The following is a 20,324-nucleotide window of genomic DNA, read 5'->3' as shown; positions in this document are numbered from 1 at the left end:
CAAGCCAGGTCAAATCGTGACAACACTCCATACTACAAATCCTAGGGCATGTAGTTGCTTCCCGTGTCTGTCTCAATAGCAGACTATGAACTTTTCCTCCAGGAATTTGTCCAAACCTTTTTTAAACGCAGATACGCTAACTGCTGTTACCACATCCTCCAGCAAAGAGTTCCAGAGTTTAACTATTTGTTGAGTGAAAAAATATTTCCTCCTATTTGTTTTCAAAGTATTTCCATGTAACTTCCTCGAGTGTCCCCCAGTCTTTGTACTATTGGAATGAGTAAAAAATCTATTTACATCTACTCGTTTAACACCACTCAGGATTTTGTAGACCTCAATCATATTTCCTCTCATTCGTCTCTTTTCCAAGCTGAAGAGCCCCAACCTCTTTAGTGTTTCCTCATACAAGAGGAGTTCCACCCCCTTTATCATTTTGGTCGCTCTTCTTTGAATCTTTTCTAATTCCTCTATATCTTTTTTGAGATCCGGTGACCAGAACTGAACGCAATACTCAAGGTGTGGATGCACCATGGAGTGATACAAAGGCATTATAGTATTTTTGGTCTTATTCACCATCCCTTTCCTAATAATTCCTAGCATCCTGTTTGCATTTTTGGTTGCCGCCACACACTGAGCAGAAGATTTCAGCGTATTATCTACTACGACACCCAGATCTTTTTCTTGAGCACTGACCCCCAAGGTGGACCCTAGCATCAGGTAACTATGATTCGGATTATTTCTTACAATGTGTATCACCTTGCATTTGGTCACATTACATTTAATCTGCTATTTAGATGGCCAGTCTTCCAATTTCCTGAGGTCTCCTTGCAATATTTCACAGTCCGCACATGTTTTAACAACCTTGAATAGCTTTGTATCATCTGCAAATGTAATCACCTCACTCCTCGTTCCGATTTCCATATCATTTATAAATAGCACCGGTCCCAGTACATATCCCTGTGGCACTCCACTGTTCGCCCTCCTCCATTGAAAGAAATGACCATGTAACCCTACCCTCTGTCCAATAACCAATTCCTAATCCACACCAGAACCTTGCCTCCTATCCCAATTTTCTCAGGAGTCTCTCATGAGGAACATTATCAAAAGCTTTCTGAAAATCTAGATATACTACATCAATCGGCTCACCTTTATCCACGTCTTCAAAGAAATGAAACAAATTGGTGAGGCAAGACTTCCCTTGGCTGAACCCATGCTGATTCTGTCCCATTAAATCATGTTTGTCTACGTGTTCTATAATTTTATTCTTTATAATAGTTTCCACTATTTTTCCCAGCACTGATGTCAGGCTTACTGGTCTATAATTTCCCGGATCACCCCTAGAACCCTTTTTAACAATCGGTGTCACATTAGCTACCCCCCAATCTTTCAGGTACTATGGACAATTTTAATGACAGGTTATATATTACTAACAGCAGATCAGCAATTTCATGCTTGAGTTCTTTGAATACCCTTGGATGTATGCCATCCGGTCCAGGTGATTTACTACTCTTTAATTTGTCGGTTTGGCTCAGTACATCTTCCAGGTTCACTGAGATTTCTTTCAGTTCCTCTGCATCATCACCCTTGAAAACTATTTCCGGTACAGGCAGATCTCTTACATCTTCCGTAAAGACAGAAGCAATGAATTCATTCAGTTTTTCTGCTATGGCCTTGTCCTCCCTGAGCACTTTTGGTGGTTTTTTTTTTCTACCGACAGCGTTCTGAAGCATAAGCGGATTGACTTGTACAGTTAGGAAACATTTCCTGTATTGTTTGTTTATATCCTTTATGTCCAGAAGCAGACCTGTAGGACACAAAAAATTTTTGACCCCTGATGCAGGTGCTTGTGCGCCAAAACACGGCCCGTGTCGGGTCAATTTCATATAAAAGAAGGACTTTGATTATCTCAATCCTGAAGGCCCAGTGTTGCTTTTTTTTTTTGTTTTGTTTCTGTATTGGTTTGTATGCTGTTCACCCTCTCTTTTGGTTTCTTCCTACAGACCTGGATGTCCATATTCTGAGCTGGAAGTCCTTTCTAAAATTCAGCTCCACAATTCTATGTGCTAATTAGTTGACCTAGAATTACAACATGCAAGTTTGAAGCTTGTCTGATGGGAGGGAAGGGAACCTCAATAACAATTTTTGTTTTGGGGATATTCAGCATAAGAACATTATGCAGACAGAAGTGTATGTAAATCTACCTCATCTGTATTCAGCGTGAATATCCTGAAACCCCCTCCTCTGTGGGGTCCCTTGAATTAAATGATTTATGTCCCAAAATAGACACCAAATGCCAAGAAACAAGTATTTGTATGGGCACAGTGTCATTAAACTTTTGAATGCGCCCTACCTATATTGAAAAATATGTTGTTGTTTTTTTTAATTAAAGTGTCACTGAAAACAAGTTTTAATACTGAAATAAGTTAGTATATTTAGCCTGCAGGAATGAGCCTTAGAAAACGAAAGAACTTCAGTGCTGGTAAAATAAAATCAGGATGCTTCAGCAGGGAAAGAAGCTAACCAAGCACCTTTCGATATAGTGTTTGCATCACGATCATTTTGTAAATGAATCTAGAAACAAAACAAAAAAACAAAACTTGGAAGACCCATTCTACGAAACGAAACATTTATTTTATGGTTCCAATCCTGCTGGCTTGTCCGTTTGTTTTGGTTCCTGTCTATAGTGGCTACCTAAAACGTTGCAAAACTAGTTTATCCGCTTCCACAAGGCTGTGCAGAGCAGTTCCGCGGAATGCCATCATCCCTGGCTTTCCCCTATATCCTGCTTCCAGATCTCATCATGCTGGTACATTTATAAAGTCAGATTTCTAAGTGCTGCGGGGGGGGGGATGATTTAGCTTTAGTAAACCCTAAGTTCTGGAAATTCACAGTTCCCAATACCTGAGAGCCTATGTAAACAGGTTGAACTACTGCCGATCCCACTCACATCATTAGAGAGCTTGCCCGGTAGAAATATATGTTGCAGTTATACAGAGAGATGAGAAAACAATTGCTCCGACACAATCAAAAATACTTTTAATGATTTAAAATCCCATAAATGCGCTTCATTTAGAAAGGAGGGTTTCTGGCCCAAATATATATATTTTTAAGCAGGGATGTTTCCTGATTTACATTTAAGACCAGTGGGTAATGTAGAACGATGATATTGAAGGGAAATACGTCACTTTGAATGTATTTAATAAAGGACTATTTGGTTTATAATGATAACGTTTTTTTAAAGTCTCTTTTTAACGAATGTGGAAAAAAACCCTTGTACTTGATGGCTGTGGTTATCTTGCAGACCTTGAGTTATAACAGCATCAAAAGTTTCCCTTGTGGGAAAACATTTTTCTTTTTATTATGAAGCAAGCCCTTTGTGGGGTTTAATAAATATGGAAAAATCACCTGCTTCTTTGCAGAAGGAACATTTGTTTCGACGCTACAGATTATGTGGACTTGATAAGCTACACGTTGACCATGTCAGTATTTCTTTTTGTATGTAATATAGTTTTGCCTTTAAAACTACCATGAGACTTTCCCAGAACTCTTTAAATATTTTGTTTTTCATATAACGAGGCCACATACGGTTTGCAAGCCAGTTAAGCTCTATATTTATCCTTAAAAATGAAAAAGAACAAAACAAAACACACCTTAGTATTGGACAGAACTGCCTGCAATCCAGTTCAGCGAACTTATCGGCCCCTGTAATTAACGCATCAAAATATTTAAACGGGAGTTCTCCGGTGTTGAAAACTGAAGGTGATCCCATGTGCTGAAACTTGCCAAAAACGTTAGCAGCACTTCCAGTGGAAATGTGGCTTGATAGCCGGTTGCAGCGTATATTTCAGTAAAAGGTAATATGAGAAAAACGGGGACTCGTTTGGTTACGATATTTGATGTACCTTCCAAACGATTGATTCTATATGCGTGTAATACATCTTTTAATCGTATATTTGTCCGTCCTCCCCGTAAAGAAGCGTTGGAATATGAGATTCTCAAGGGTTATGCTAGAGGCCTTTTCGTGGGAATTTTGGGGATGAGGAAACACGGTGACTTCTGTCGGGCCCCCTCTACTCCCCTGCACTTAAAGTACAGCAGTCACTGAAGGGCAGAGGCAGAAATAATCAAGCAGCCAGGAAGCCAGCCCCGCCTGATCCGAAATAAGCAGCTCCCTTTCTCTCTCTCTCTGCAAGAGGGTTAAGTGACGCTTAGCTTCCTGAAAGTGGTTCACTTCACGATGCTTTTAAACGGACGTCTCGGTTCCTTGCACTTATTTTAGGCCGCCATAGTCTTCAGCAAGTTCAAGTGCTTGCGCTTTGGAAAACAAAAGCCCGAATTTGCTCAGTCTGTTAAACCCACGAACTTGGACTAAGGTGACGCCTAGCTCAATAATTGGTGTAAATATCCCCCAAAACATTAAAGGACTCTGCAAGACATACACTAACAGCCTGGAAGAGACTGTCAGCAAGCTTTCTCCTTGGGGGGGAGGGGAGGGGAGTAAATTCTGGCTACATTCCTTCGGATACTCAAGCAGTCTAAGGCTGGAAATAGAAGGAAGGCAAAACGACTAGGGAGGGGTAATAAAATACAATCTGTGCCTTATTTTTAATAGCTAAAAAAAAATGTCCTGCTCACAGATTTAATGGCAAGTTCGATTTTTCTGATTTCTGATTCTCTTCTAAAGGTCTCTTTCCTCAGGTAATCATTGCTGTTAGAAATGTTTAACTTATTTGTCCTGTTTGTCTGGCTTTAAATAGATTGTAAGCTCTGGCCAGCAGGTGTTTGCTGTATAGATCAGATCAGCCAATTTTGGGTGGGCCTGAGCCCAAATTAGGTAGGAGCAACATTTTTTCTGCCACTGCCTTACTCCCACTTTCACCCCTCCCCCAGCACCTCACAACTCAAAATATAAATACTTGAACTCATGAGGATCCCCTAGCTCTGTCAGCGGAAGACTTCCTCTGAATCAGTGGCATAGCTAGGTGGGGCCACGGGGGCCTGCCCCCCCCCAAATTTCATCCGGGCCCCTGGTTTTGCTGGTGGGGGTTCCCAACCCCTGCCAGCTGAAGCCTTCTTCAGCACTGGTCTCTGTCACGCCGTGTTCCCTGCCCTATGCTCTTTCTTCCTCCTGACATCCTGCACGTTCCCTTAAGTAAGTGAAACTGAGCATACTCAGTTTCACTTAAAGGAGCATGGACAGGACATCAGGAGGAAGAAAGAGCAGGGCAGCGAACGTGGTGGCGCGGGAGACTGGCATTGAAGAAGGCTTTGACTGGTATTTGCTGCTTTGGGGTGCGGCAGGGGTGAGGTGGTGGGGCGGCAGACTAAAATGTGCCTCCCCACTTCGGGCTCTGGCCCCCTCCCACTGTGAAGTCTGGCTACGCCCCTGCTCTGAAGGTGGCCAGAACCCCATTTTACCAAGTTTGGTGGGCAGCAGCAAAATTTCTGAGCCACCGATGTCGGCACCCTATACATGTGTGGTTGGTGAGTCAAAGATGATGTTGCACACTGCAGAGCTTGGTAGAATGGAGTTCTGACTGCCTCTGGAGGAGTTCCTCAGCTGGCTGTGCTTGGAGATCCCCACCGGCTACAGCAAGGGTCAGAACTGGGGTTAGACATGCTAGGGCCCAGGTCAGAAAATCAAGGAAGAGGCCCTCCCGATCCCTGCCTCCCCTCCAGACTCTCCACAAGCCGTTACTATCAGCAGACCTCCACCAAATTCAGAATGAAGGATCACAAACATTGAAGTGGGAACCCCAAGAAGTTAAACTTGGCATGTACTGTATTGCAACACTAGAGAAATAAAAACAGATATGCATTTCATTTACTACTGAACACATTGCACATTTCCCAAAGTTAACATACTCCATTTAATACATTCAAAATAAAATGTTGTTTGTTTTTTTTTGCTACCTCCAACTGTCCAGCATCTCTTCCTCACTCCCTTCTGTCCTTGGCTCCAACATCTCCTTCTTTTTCCCTTTCCCCTTCTGTGCATATCTCTCCTCCAACCTCTCTTCCCTCCTCCCTCTCTCCCATTGTCCACATCACTCTCTCTCTCTCTCTCTCTGTTCCTTCCTTGCATCCTGGGTCCAACATATTTTTCTTTTTTCCTTCCCCTTCTCCATACAGCATCTCTCCTTCCCTCCCTTCCTCCCACTTTCATATCCAACATTTCTCCCTCTCTTACCCCTGTCCCTCCCTGTGTAGCATCTCTCCCTCCCACCCCACCTCCAATAATTTTCCCTCTCTCTCCAACCCATGCAGCAGCTCTTCCTCCCACCCCCACCAATTTTCTGTCTCACCCAACCCATGTAGCATCTTTCCCTCCCATCCTATATGCAACATTTCTCCCTCTCTCCCTACCCCACTATGCAGCATCTCTCCCTCCCACCCCACCTCCAACAATTCTCCCCCCAAGCCATATAGCATCTCTCCATCCCATCCCATGTCCAATATTTCTCCCTCTCTCCCTACCCCCCTGTGCAGCATCTTTCCCTCCAACCCACCTCCAATAATTCTTCCTCTCCCTCCAACCCAGGTCGCAGCTCTCCCTCCCACCCCATATCCAAAATTTCTTCCTGTACCTCCAACCCATGTAGCATCTCTCCCTTCCATCCCATCCCATATCCAGCAATTCTCTCTTCCCCTAAACCCCATGCAGCATCTCTCCCTCCCATCCAAAAGTGAACCCCCTCTCTTCCCTCCCCCATGTGCAGCACTTTTTTCCTTCCCTCCCCTCCTCTCCACTCCCATGCATTTCTTTGCCCGTGTGATCCTCGGTTTGAATCTCCCCTCTCCCTTCATAAATGTTTCGCAATTCAAGGGGTTGCTGGCAGCAGTAGCGATTCCCACATGCTGCATGCAGCTAACACAGAAGCCTCCCCTCTGCCGCGTACCTCTGAGTGAAAACAGGAAGTTGCATTGAGTGGAGGCAGCATGCGGCAGAGGGGAGGCTTCCAGGTTATCTGAGGGAAGCGTGTAGGAATCATTGCTGCTGCGAACAACCCAATGATGTGAGAAACATTTGTGAAGGGAAGAAGATGCAGGACTACATAAGTATTGCCATACTGGGAAAGACCAAAGGTCCATCAAGCCCAGCATCCTGTTTCCAACCGTGGCCAATCCAGGTCACAAATACCTGGCAAGATCCCAAAATAGTACAAAACATTTTATACTGCTTATTCCAGAAATAGTGGATTTTCCCCAAGTCCATTTAATAATGGTCTATGGACATTTCCTTTAGGAAGCCATCCAAACCTTTTTTTAAAACTTCGTTAAGCTAACCGCCTTTACCACATTCTCTGGCAATGAATTCCAGAGTTTAATTATATGTTGAGTGAAGAAAAATTTTCTCTGATTCGTTTTAAATTTACTACATTGTAGCTTCAACGCATGCCCCCTAGTCCTAGTATTTTTGGAAAGCGTAAACAGACGTTTCACATCAACCCGTTCAACCCACTCCTTATTCTATCATATGTCCCCTCAGCCATCTTTTCTCCAAGCTGAAGAGCCCTAGTCATTTTAGCTTTTCCTCATAGGGAGTCTCTGGATCCCAGCTTGCTCCCTCACATACCAGTGCTGTCAAAGCTGCAGAGCTTCTGGGTGGGCCTCAGCCCACATGGCTACGACCATGGTAGGTCTAGAAGTCCTATACAAATGATAAGAACTAGTAGTAATAGAAATTAAGGGACCCTTTTGCTAAGCTGCATTAGGTGCTAACACATGCCTAATGCAACAAAAAATGGAGTACAGTGGGTTGCTCTACAGTGTCATGTGGTAACTTTAGAATGTGGGTGCTAACCACATGGTTAAATAGTTTTTGAGGTTTTTATTGAGGGGGGATGTCAGGGGTGGAGAGTGGGCATTCCTGCACTAACCAGTTAGCGCATCTACATTAGTACATGGATACCACAGGAGCCCTTAGGGCTTACAACATAGGTAACAGTAAGTTTTCTCTCTCTCTCTCTCTCTCTCACACACACACACACTCACACTCACACTCACACACACACACTCTCTCTCTATCTCTCCCCCAATGGCCTTACACTAGTTTACAGTGTGGCCCTAAAATGTGTTTAATGCCTTTACTGTTAATAAGAAGCCTCCTCTCCTTTCTTCAAGTGAGTTGAAGGAAAGATTTGTGCCAGTGCCTTTCCTTTCTGACAGCTCAGTCTGTGCCCCTGTTAAATTAACCCTATATGCCACAGCACATCATACCACCAAACCATGACCTTGTAGCATATGTAAACTATGGTAAACTCTAATAGACTGAAATGAAACGAAATATTTAACCCCCACCCCTACCCCCAATAAAGAAACAGTGAATGTGGTTCTTCAAGGCATGGCAGATTAACAAATTGACTTCTAAGAAGAGATTTGTATTAGGAAATCATCCAACACCCTGTTATCCCCAATTGTCTTGCATCAGGGTTAGGATTTGATGACTCATAATGTATTGATGTGGTCCAGCAGTTTCCTCCTGCTCCTCTGTGCTGCTAGCTCAACAGGCACTGGCAAGTACAGCTGTCCTTAGGTTCTTTTTATTTATTAAATTGCATAGCAAGAATGAGCCAGACATAGGCAATAGATAGCTACGGCAGGGGCGTAGCCAGACAACAGATTTTGGGTGGGCCTAGGCAAGAAGTGGGTGGGCACCGAGTGTTCTCCCCCCCCCCCCCCCACCAAGCATGCGTACGTGCTGGTATCGTGGACAGTAACATTTTTGTTACCATCAGGAGGAAGTCTTCAGCTGGTGGAGCTTGGGATCCCCACCAGCTACTGCTAAACATGTGCTACTGTTGGGTGGGCCTGAGCCCTAAGTGGGTGGGCCCTGGCCCACCCAGGCCCACCTGTGGCTACGCCACTGAGCTACGGCACTAAAATATTCAAATAAAACAGTACATATATTTCCTTCCCAGCTAAGCTCAGCAATTCCTACCACAGCTTTCCTTTAGGATAGAGGTGGGAATGGTAGAACCAGTGATGAGGCATGCAGAGGCCACAGCCCTGAGCCTTTTTTTTCCATATAAATGCTGCTGTTGCTCCTGCAGTGATAGGAAACAGCAGCAGCCAAGTAATGGGGTGGGGGGCAGGAGGGGAGTGTCAGAGGTAGGGGAACAAAAGATGCTGGGGGTGGATAGGGAAGGGGATGGAAGGGGGAGAGAGAAAGGAGAAGCTAAATGAAAGGGGGAAGAAAGAGAGAGGAGAGATGCTGGATGGAAAAGTGAGAAAGAGAGTGGAAATGCTGGATGGAAGAGGAGAGGAGATGATGGAAAGGTGAGAGGAGATGCTGGGTGGAAGGGAGAGAAATAGATGCTGGATGGAGGGGAGAGAAAAGAGATGGATAAAAGGGGGAGAGAAAGATACTGGATGGAAGGGAGGAGGGAGAGGAGGTGCTGGATGGAAGTAGCAAGAGAGAGGAGGTGTTGGATTTAAAGGGGGATAGAAGGTAGAGACAATGATAGACTGAGGAATAAGAGAAAGGGGAATAGGTGGACTAGGGTGAGGGAAAGAGATGGAAAGCTGTAGATGCAGTAAGAATAAGGAAATTAAAGACTGAATAGTAAGAATAAATGAAATCTGAACACAGATGCAGAAAAACAAAGGGAAGAGAACGTGAAGGAAAAGATGTAGTGGAGGAAATGAAGACAGGAGGAGTGAGAAAAATGACAAATAGACAGGAAATCCTGGCAAGACAGTTGAGAGAGAGAGAGAGAGAGACGAAAGCAGAAACCAGTGACTGGGTCCAACAGGATTATAAATGGTTGGACAACAAAGGTGGAAAAATAATTTTACTTTTAATTTAGGATAAAGTAGTGTGGTAGCCACGTCGGTCCACTCTAACAGTTAATAAATAAAACAATAATAGAAATTAAGGCGATTCCTTTTTATTGACCTAGCTTAATACATTTTTCATTAGCTTTTACAGTTTGCTATAACAGCAGTTCACTGTCCTGATTTGAGAAAGGAGGTTTTGGGCTTCTACAAGCTAATTGAAAAATGTATTAGTCCTATACAAAGGTATCCCCTTATTTTTCCTCTTTTAACATTTTTTTATTTGTTAATTTATAATGTAGTGATTGGAATATGTCAGTTTTTGAAATTCATATTGCTGTCTGTATATTTTGCACAGTACAGGAGGGCACACATCACAGTTTCTCTTTCTCTGGTGTTGCATCTGTATGCCAAGTCTGGCTTCTTGGGGGTTCAGTTTAATTTTGTGTACACATTTCTATTTTTAGTTTGTGGTTGCTTATTCTAAACTTTTTGAAGGTCTGTCTGTGTTCTGTGTGCATGAAAGAGGCCAGGTATTCTGTTAGTATTGAATGCCTATGTAGGACTGATCTGTACTAGTCCAGCTTATTTAATTTTTAAATTGGTTTGCTGATGTTCTAATGTCCACTGCAATGTTTATGGTGTTGGCTTTTCCTAGGTAAACCCTTGCTGTGTGACTCCTGGAAATGATGTAGGGTTTTAAATTACTTCACAATATGCCTGGCACTAAATTTTGGATTGAGATTTAGATCATGCCTTTCTCAGTAGCAGATCAAAGTGAGTTACATTCAAGTACAGTAGGAATTTTCCTGTCCCTGGAGGGCTTGCAGTCTAGATTTGTTCTTGAGACAATGGGGAATTAAGTGGCTTACCCAAGATCTCAAGAAGCAACAGTGAGATCTGAACCCTGACTTCTCTAGTTTTCAGTACCGCTGCTTTATCATACAGATAATACACATTCCAAAGACGCGTGCTAACTCAACAGTAAACTAAAGGCCAGGAGATCTGAAGCCTAGTGACTATTTGGCAACCAGCCTAATAAAAAATTGATAAGCAAATCATTTAATGGTTGACAGTAACCATAGAATTTTTGTTATAGTACTGAGGCCAACAGGAAGATGCTTGACTGGGAAGTTAGGGCTGATTGGGAGCCAAGTGTACTTTCTCAAAGTACCTGCATATAGTTCCAGAATACTGCAAATACTATTCTATTTAATATGTTGAATTAACTCGGTGTGCATTATTTTGCTTTTTTTTGTTTGTTGGGTACATAGTTCCCTGGAGTACATAAGTATTGCCATACTGGGACAGACCAAAGGTCCATCAAGCCCAGCATTCTGTTTTGAACAGTGGCCAATCCAGGTCACAAATACCTGGCAAGATCTCAAAAAAGTACAAAACATTTTATACTGCTTATCCCAGAAATAGTGGATTTACCCCAAGTCCAATTTAATAATGGTCTATGGACTTCCTTTAGGAGGCCGTCCAAACCTTTTTTTAAACTCTGCTAAGCTAACTGCCTTTACCTCCTCCTGCTCCTAAGTATATTCAGTGTGCATAATACCGTTAGTAACTGAGGTCTTGGGGAGCAGCTGCTGCATCTGCACCAGAGACATGTACTTGGGAAAATCCACTGCTTATTCCTGGGATAAGCAGTATAAAATCTGTGCTACTCTTGTTGGATCTTGCCAGATACTTGTGACCTGGATTCCTGGATTGGCCACTTTTGGAAACAGGATACTGGGTTTGATGGACCTTCAGTTTGTTCCAGGATTGCAATGCTTATGATGAAGGGGTACGTCCCTGCTATATTAAAGAAAAATACCTCCACTGTTTCTCTACTACTGACATTGGTGTTGCTCCCACCTAAGGATTTTAACTTGCCCCACCATAAGTACATAAGCATCACCATGCTGGGACAGACCAAGGGTCCATTGAGCCCAGCACCCTGTCACCGACAGCGGCCAAAAGAACAAGCAATTTGTCCCCGCCCATCCTAGAAATACTGTATTATTCCCTTGTCCATTCAATAACATTCTATGGCTTTTTCATCCAGGAAGCCGTCCAACCCTTTTTTGAAGTCTGCTAAGTTAACCACCTTAACCACCTTTTCCAGCAGTGAATTCCAGAGTTTAACTATGTGTTGAGTGAAGAAAAATTTCCTCCGATTAGTTTTAAATTTACCACACTGCAGCTTCATCGCATGCCCCCTTGGCCTAGTATTTTTGGAAAACGTAAACAGACGCTCCACATCGACCTGTTCCATTCCACTCATTATCTTATAGACCTCTATCATATCTCCCCTCAGCCGCCTTTTCTCCAAGCTGATGAGCCCCAGCCTCTTCAGCCTATCCTGATAGGGAAGTCATCCCATCCCCTGTATCATCTTTGTCACCCTTCTCTGCACCTTTTCCAATTACATTATGTCTTTTTTGAGGTGCGGTGACCAGTATTGAACACAATACTCGAGGTGCGGTCACACCATGGAGCGATACAACGGCAGAATAACATCCTTATTTTTGTTTTCAATCCCTTTCCTAATGATACCCCCACTCTAGTCTCAACATGAGCTGAGTCATTGACTGCCTATGACCCCAGGGCAGGTTTGGGAAGCCCTGCTCTATGGGTTACAAACCACTGCTCCATCTACAACTTACGATACTTGCTACTTCTACAACCTGACTATTGTAATGTCTTATACAATGGCCTCTCAATGAACTTAATGAAAACATTCAGAATATGTGCATCAAAATTATTCTGACAATCTTACACCACTTTTCATAAATAGTCCAGTAGTTTCCAAACCTGCCTTGGAGGTTCACCAGCGAGTCAGATTTACAGGATATCCACAATGAATATTTATGAGAGAGATTTGCAAGTACTGCCTCCGCTGCATTCAGATTTCTCTCATGAATATTCATTGTGGATATCCTAAAAACTTGACTGGCAGGGGTTCCTCCAGGATCGGGTTTGGGAACCACTGCCCTAAGGCCTAAAAGTTTCAGCCCTTCTCCAGAATACAACTCAGGTGTTCTGTAGGGCAGAGCACAGTATTTGCCTTTGAACTAGAGTGATCTGTAATTATTTAAAAAAATAAATCTGGAAACATCGGTTTCTTTTATTTCTGTAATTTTCTTCCAGCAATATTTGTGTTTGCTGCATAGCTTAACAAGCATGAAAACTGAGTTGGAAGTGGCAAGGATTCACTATTAAATTCAAGTACTCTTCTGCCTATGCACCAATTAAATATGACATCACGTGAGCTATTTACACAGAAACCCTGAATCCTATTTCATATTTTATTAACTAGCCACATATACTTTTTTTTTTTTAAATAAAATGGCTACCAGTTGTATTCTAATCTACTATTTAGCTAAGTGATTTCTGCTTGAATGATGGGCTACTGTATTTATTTGTTTTCTTAAAAGGCATTTATTTCTTTATATTCTTAGGGTACGATGATATTATTAAGGGGCCCTTTTACTAAGCCGCGTAGGTGCATCCTATGCGTGTCAATTTGGAGTTACTGCCTGGCTACTGCATGGCCTGGGTGGTAATTTCATTCTTTGTGTTCCAGGTGCGCTGGAAAATAATTTTTATTTTCCTGCACGTGGTGGAAACCAGGCGGTAATTATCATTCTATGCACGTAGACAATTACCGCACGATTACCATGTGAGACCTTACCGCTAAGTCAATGGCTGGCGGTAAGGTCTCAGACCCAAATTAGATGCACGCCGATTTTTATTTTGCCGCCTGTTCATTTTCAGCAAAAATGTTAAAAAGGCCTTTTTTTTACAGGTGCGCTGAAAACTGGATCTGCGTGTGCCCAAAACACGCACCTACACTAGCGCAGCCCATTTTTCAGCGTACCTTAGTAAAAGGACCCTTAAGTTTTCTGAGAATTATTGGTTCGTTTTAAATGAGGGAGTAATTACAGTGGGGGAAATAAGTATTTGATCCCTTGCTGATTTTGTAAGTTTGCCCACTGACAAAGACATGAGCAGCCCATAATTGAAGGGTAGGTTATTGGTAACAGTGAGAGATAGCACATCACAAATTAAATCCGGAAAATCACATTGTGGAAAGTATATGAATTTATTTGCATTCTGCAGAGGGAAATAAGTATTTGATCCCTCTGGCAAACAAGACCTAATACTTGGTGGCAAAACCCTTGTTGGCAAGCACAGCGGTCAGACGTCTTCTGTAGTTGATGATGAGGTTTGCACACATGTCAGGAGGAATTTTGGTCCACTCCTCTTTGCAGATCATCTCTAAATCATTAAGAGTTCTGGGCTGTCGCTTGGCAACTCGCAGCTTCAGCTCCCTCCATAAGTTTTCAATGGGATTAAGGTCTGGTGACTGGCTAGGCCACTCCATGACCCTAATGTGCTTCTTCCTGAGCCACTCCTTTGTTGCCTTGGCTGTATGTTTTGGGTCATTGTCGTGCTGGAAGACCCAGCCACGACCCATTTTTAAGGCCCTGGCGGAGGGAAGGAGGTTGTCACTCAGAATTGTACGGTACATGGCCCCATCCATTCTCCCAATGATGCGGTGAAGTAGTCCTGTGCCCTTAGCAGAGAAACACCCCCAAAACATAACATTTCCACCTCCATGCTTGACAGTGGGGACGGTGTTCTTTGGGTCATAGGCAGCATTTCTCTTCCTCCAAACACGGCGAGTTGAGTTCATGCCAAAGAGCTCAATTTTTGTCTCATCTGACCACAGCACCTTCTCCCAATCACTCTCGGCATCATCCAGGTGTTCACTGGCAAACTTCAGACGGGCCGTCACATGTGCCTTCCGGAGCAGGGGGACCTTGCAGGCACTGCAGGATTGCAATCCGTTATGTCGTAATGTGTTACCAATGGTTTTCGTGGTGACAGTGGTCCCAGCTGCCTTGAGATCATTGACAAGTTCCCCCCTTGTAGTTGTAGGCTGATTTCTAACCTTCCTCATGATCAAGGATACCCCACGAGGTGAGATTTTGCGTGGAGCCCCAGATCTTTGTCGATTGACAGTCATTTTGTACTTCTTCCATTTTCTTACTATGGCACCAACAGTTGTCTCCTTCTCGCCCAGCGTCTTACTGATGGTTTTGTAGCCCATTCCAGCCTTGTGCAGGTGTATGATCTTGTCCCTGACATCCTTAGACAGCTCCTTGCTCTTGGCCATTTTGTAGAGGTTAGAGTCTGACTGATTCACTGAGTCTGTGGACAGGTGTCTTTCATACAGGTGACCATTGCCGACAGCTGTCTGTCATGCAGGTAACGAGTTGATTTGGAGCATCTACCTGGTCTGTAGGGGCCAGGTCTCTTACTGGTTGGTGGGGGATCAAATACTTATTTCCCTCTGCAGAATGCAAATAAATTCATATACTTTCCACAATGTGATTTTCCGGATTTAATTTGTGATGTGCTATCTCTCACTGTTACCAATAACCTACCCTTCAATTATGGGCTGCTCATGTCTTTGTCAGTGGGCACACTTACAAAATCAGCAAGGGATCAAATACTTATTTCCCCCACTGTACTTATAGAAAAAGTTTTCATGGAATTTTACCTTGTCTCTCTCCATATTGTGGACTTGAAAAGGATGAGATAGAAATATTTTTTCCTCACAATTTGAATTAGTAATGAAAAGATGTATAATTTCTTCTTTTTTTTGCATGGCAAGTGTTCTTGTAAAAAATTGTTAAAGTTTATAAATAAATTTAAAAAATAAATAAAATGAGGGAGTAAGACATGAAGAAAAATCTTTAAATAACTGCTCATCCTTTTTATTTTAAAAGCCCAGAATGCACTGTGTTAATTAATTAATTTTTAAATGTATTTATTTAGATTTTGCTCACACCTTTTTCAGGGCTCACAATCTAAGTTTGTACCTGAGGCAATGGAGGGTGAAGAATGATCGTTGTCTGTAGGGAAAAGAATAAACTTGATCCTGGGAAACAATCTTACTATAGAAGGGGGGGGGGGGGGGGGGGAAACAAAACTAAAGGCAAGATTTAAAAACTGGAGTAGTCCTGGAAAGCTGCCTGTCTTGGGTGACAGCTTGGGGCTGAGGGAAAACTGAAAGGCATCTTGCCTCCTGGTAGTTACAAACAAGGAGGAGCCGAATCTTGGAGCACCTCCAGCGTAATTGGAGGAACCTGCTTCTCAGGAGCTGATAAATACAGTCAGACTGCAGGAACTAGAGGCAGACTCTTCAAGGAAGGTACCTGCTGTCATCCTTTCAAGGAGCTAGAAAGACTGAATCGCCGGTGGTGGTGGGGGGAAACGAAGTCATAAAACGTCAGTGGAAAGGAAAGCTCAGGGGCGATTGCTGGCGTCAGAGAAGTTCAGGAAAGTTCAGCCAGCGAGGGCGACTTTTGCAGGCCACTCGCCTTCCACTGCTATGACTTCCCTGCTGGGCTCCTACTCGTGGCCAGAAGGACTGGACTGCTCTCCCCTGCACGGGGGGCGTCCCGACGGGCTTCCCACGCACAGATCCCCGGCGGAGAAGGGCTCAGAGACCCGCATCAGGAGACCCATGAACGCCTTCATGGTGTGGGCTAAGGACGAGAGAAAGAGGCTGGCGGTGCAGAACCCGGACTTACACAATGCTGAGCTGAGCAAGATGCTGGGTAAGAGCCCTCCCTGAGCTATTATTGCCCTGACTGGTTTTACTTGCGCTTATTTATCTTCATACAATCCCGCGCTAGTTAGAGACGTTTTTCAGTTTTGCGGCCTCCCCCCCCCCCCCCCCCCCCCCCCAATAAGTCAGCACTATTTATGCGCTTGGATGCTGACAAAACGCTTCAAACGGATTTCTTTACTCTGAAAGTAGAGGAGTGTGGTAGCCGTGTTAGTCCACTCTTAAGGTTATCAATAGAAATCAAACAAAATAAAACATGGAAAAGAAAATAAGATGATACCTTTTTTATTGGACATAACTTAACACATTTCTTGATTAGCTTTCGAAGGTTGCCCTTCTTCCTCGACTGTGACCTATCTACTTATCATTTCTGTAGCGCTACAAGGCACACGCAGCGCTGTACTCCATACACAGAAGACAGTCCCTGCTCAAAGAGCTTACAATCTAGATAGATAGACCTAGTAAACGAGAAAAAAAGTCAATATAATCATCAATGTTTTAAACGGCTTTCTTTCAAAATTTATTTTGTTGTCACGCCTAATTCCCTGCACACAGTTTTCTTTGAAAACAATAAAGAAAATATTAACATTCTTTCTTCTTGGAATAAAATACTATATAGTTTCGCTTCTGACGAAACGTTTTCTGTATGGTTTTATTACTGTCTATTATTTGTTGTTTGCTATACTGTTATAATTACGCAAATAAACGTTACGAAAGAAAAAGACGTACAACGTTTGCCAAAATTGTTCAAAGCTTTAAAGACGTTCTAAAATCCGATATATATTTCCATACTTTTCTCGTCATTTTGCTGGTGGGACAGGACGAGGAAAGAGTTGAGTTCTGCTTCTTGTTTGGGAACTTGCCATGAATACTTGTTTTCCTATTTGCTTTAACTCGGGAACTGCAGAGGAAACCATCTGATTGCAGAGATGGAACCCGATAAGGTGCTCAATACAACTGGCCTTCGACGGTACATTAGTGTCATGCAAAATGTTGCTCTGAAATAGCCTTTCATTAGAAAGCTGTCTTCTGTGCCCTTCCTCACGCTTCAGGTATATTGCTTTTTTGGCCTTGAAATATGCAGATATTTCATAATATCGGAAGTAATGCCTAATAATACGAAAATTACTTTTTGTTATTAATTTAAAAATTTTTTTGTTTACAATTTACAGGTTTAACAATTTACTTAGCAATGCAAATACAATTGTATTATTGTTGTTATTAATATTATTATGAATAATAATAACGATAATCTATCGGGCTATTGTGGAAGTTAAAGAAGTTGCTTTTAAAGACGAACTGATCTGCCACTGCTTTTCAGGAGCGCTGAAAATATTTGGCTGCGTTGCACAATAAGTTCTGTTAAATAAACATTTGAAAGTGTATTATTATTATTATGTTTTAAAAAATATGTGATGTTTATTCTAGGAAAGTCCTGGAAAGCCCTGTCACCTTCACAGAAGAGGCCTTACGTGGAAGAAGCGGAAAGGTTAAGGGTCCAGCATATGCAGGATTACCCCAATTATAAGTACCGTCCCAGGAGGAAAAAACAGATCAAACGGATCTGCAAACGGGTAGACCCGAGTTTTCTGCTCAACAATCTTTCCAAAGACCAGAACTCGGCGTCGGAAAACCGAAACTGCAGGACGGCCGTGACCGAAGATGACAACGCCGGCTTTTCCTCGGGATCGAGGCTGCAAAACATCAGGAACAGCACTAACGTGGACGCCTACCCTTACGGCCTTCCAACGCCTCCTGAAATGTCCCCTTTAGAGGTGATTGAGCCCGATCGGACATTCTTTTCACCTCAGTGCCCCTCAGAAGAACAGCATTCACATATGACTGGAGCATCCTATCCTGCCGAATATTCTGCCGGGCCCATCCACTGCAATCACCTCGGCCAGGTAGCCATTCCTCAGCCCGGGGCCATGCTCCAGCCTGTTTCCAGCTGCCCTCCTCCGACATACTATCCCTCGGCTGCTTTTCATTCTCTGCACCCCAACCTTCATGCCCACTTGGGCCAGCTTTCCCCTCCGCCTGACCACCACAACTATGACGCTCTTGACCAGATCAGTCAAGCAGAACTTTTAGGAGAAATGGACAGGAACGAGTTTGACCAGTATCTAAACACGTCCGGCCACCCTGACCACACCGGGATGACTATGAATGGACACGGCCAGGTGTCTCAGACTGCGACCGGACAGACCTCCGAAAACAGCCTCATTTCCGTTCTAGCAGACGCTACTGCGACCTATTATAACAATTATAGCGTGTCTTAGGCTATCAACAGTTGAAGTCATAAACTAGAACTGGACAAGACAAACAGTGTTATTTTGGCATTATTTTGACAACAAGCTTGTGGACATCTTCTCAGGGTTGCTAAGTCTGATTTTCATTCTCTTCACTCATAAGTAAGGGCTTTTGTCTACCACCAAGCCTAAGCGTAGAGTTTCCTGCTTCTAAAAATTAGATTTTGGAAAATCCTTTTAGCAAGATGCATTGCAAATATCTTTTTTTTTTTTTCCGTAATTTGTAAAGGGATGTCATTTTTCACAACGGGTTTCTAGCGTATACACACACACACACGTTAAAACCTTAAGAGTCACTTTGTATTAACACAACATTAAAATGTGTATGTGTCCATATATCTATATGAACACATATATGCTGCACATGAAACATGTATGAATGTATGTTTAAAATTCATGTGTGACAGAAGGTATCATTTTATATTGCCATATCACCGTCTTTTGGCAACTGGGAAAATAGTTCATGTGGACATTTTTATTATGCCAAACGTCATTTCGAAGGAGAAAACATGTAAAAATGAATTACTAAATAACGTCTTTTTATCAAAGTATACTATCGCTTGTGAAAACTGGTATAAATTAATATTGTTTGATTTTCGTTCCTATTTTTAACGTTCTTTCTCTCTCTTTTTATTTTTATCAAAATAAGGATGAAGTCTTATTGTAAATCAATTATATGAACTGTTTAACTTTGGTAGTATTTTGTTAATGAGTAGCAGCTAGTAATGGACGTGATTATAGGTTTTAAAACCCCCAAACATGTATTATTAATAATAATTATGCATAACTTCAAAATATTTTTCCAGGTTTTAGCAACATATGTTCCATCTTTTGTTGACCACCTTATATGCATTTTGAATGACTTAGATATGTTTGCCTAAACTATTTAATTTAAATAAATAAATATTCTTTTTCTACCAGGATTGCTCGATCATCGTTAAGCCAGAAGTCTAGTCATCTTTCTCAGTTCTCATGTTTGATTAATTATTTCTTAAATCATAAACATGTAATATTTTACAGCCTATTAGTGAAGCTAAATATTTTTTTCTATAAGCTGTGCGTTAACTTTAATAAAGAGATATGCTTTTTGTTTAGAAAGAACAGTGTGGTGCTATCAGTGAATTGAACATAAAAAATGTGACCTAAAATGCCTTAATAATTGAAAACTCAGCAACTAAGGGAGTTTTCCGATTTTTATGTACACCGATCCCAGATACCTATATTTAGCTCTTTTTTTTTTTAATAAATAATGTAAAATGTATTTAATGCATAATGTGTGATATATAATATAGTAAGGAGAGATAACTAGGTAACTAAAAGGTCACGCAGAGTTTGGTATGTTATAGTTAAGTGACTAATTGAAAGAAAAAACTTTAACCCTTATACTGGTAGTAACTATATTTAGCTTTTGATACTTAAAATGTTAAAGGAAGCAGGTGGTTGGAGCAAAATCTAGATGTCGGTATGTGGGCAGAAAGGAAGGACTGTACAATGAAGAGGGTCAGAAGAATAAATTATAAAAATAGCAGCTAAACAAGCAGTCAAAGACAGTCCTGACTAGGAATCCTATTTTTGTTTCAACCAATAATAACTCTCAAAAGAGA

At 42.3% G+C, this 20,324-nt stretch overlaps 1 protein-coding gene across 1 annotated transcript; it reads left to right on the top strand.

Moving 5' to 3' along the window:
* The first annotated feature begins 15,841 nt into the window (after nucleotides 1-15,841).
* SOX7 (SRY-box transcription factor 7) lies at nucleotides 15,842-20,113 on the top strand. Its single transcript, XM_030198713.1, has 2 exons — nucleotides 15,842-16,400; nucleotides 17,840-20,113. The coding sequence occupies exons 1-2, from the start codon at nucleotides 16,172-16,174 to the stop codon at nucleotides 18,688-18,690; spliced, it is 1,080 nt and encodes a 359-aa protein (XP_030054573.1). The 5' UTR covers nucleotides 15,842-16,171; the 3' UTR covers nucleotides 18,691-20,113.
* Nucleotides 20,114-20,324: the final 211 nt, after the last annotated feature.

This window comes from Microcaecilia unicolor, chromosome 3 (genome assembly GCF_901765095.1).
Source record: "Microcaecilia unicolor chromosome 3, aMicUni1.1, whole genome shotgun sequence".
In the NCBI taxonomy this organism is placed as follows: domain Eukaryota; kingdom Metazoa; phylum Chordata; class Amphibia; order Gymnophiona; family Siphonopidae; genus Microcaecilia; species Microcaecilia unicolor.
Note: the sequence above shows the minus strand (reverse complement) of the source record. Positions and strands in the feature narration are given on the sequence as shown.

Excerpts from the sequence above, each read along its gene's own strand:
- SOX7 (XM_030198713.1), top strand. The coding sequence starts at position 16,172 with ATGACTTCCCTGCTGGGCTCCTACTCGTGGCCAGAAGGACTGGACTGC. Across the intron at positions 16,401-17,839 it reads TGAGCTGAGCAAGATGCTGG|GAAAGTCCTGGAAAGCCCTG; the intron begins GTAAGAGCCCTC and ends TGTTTATTCTAG.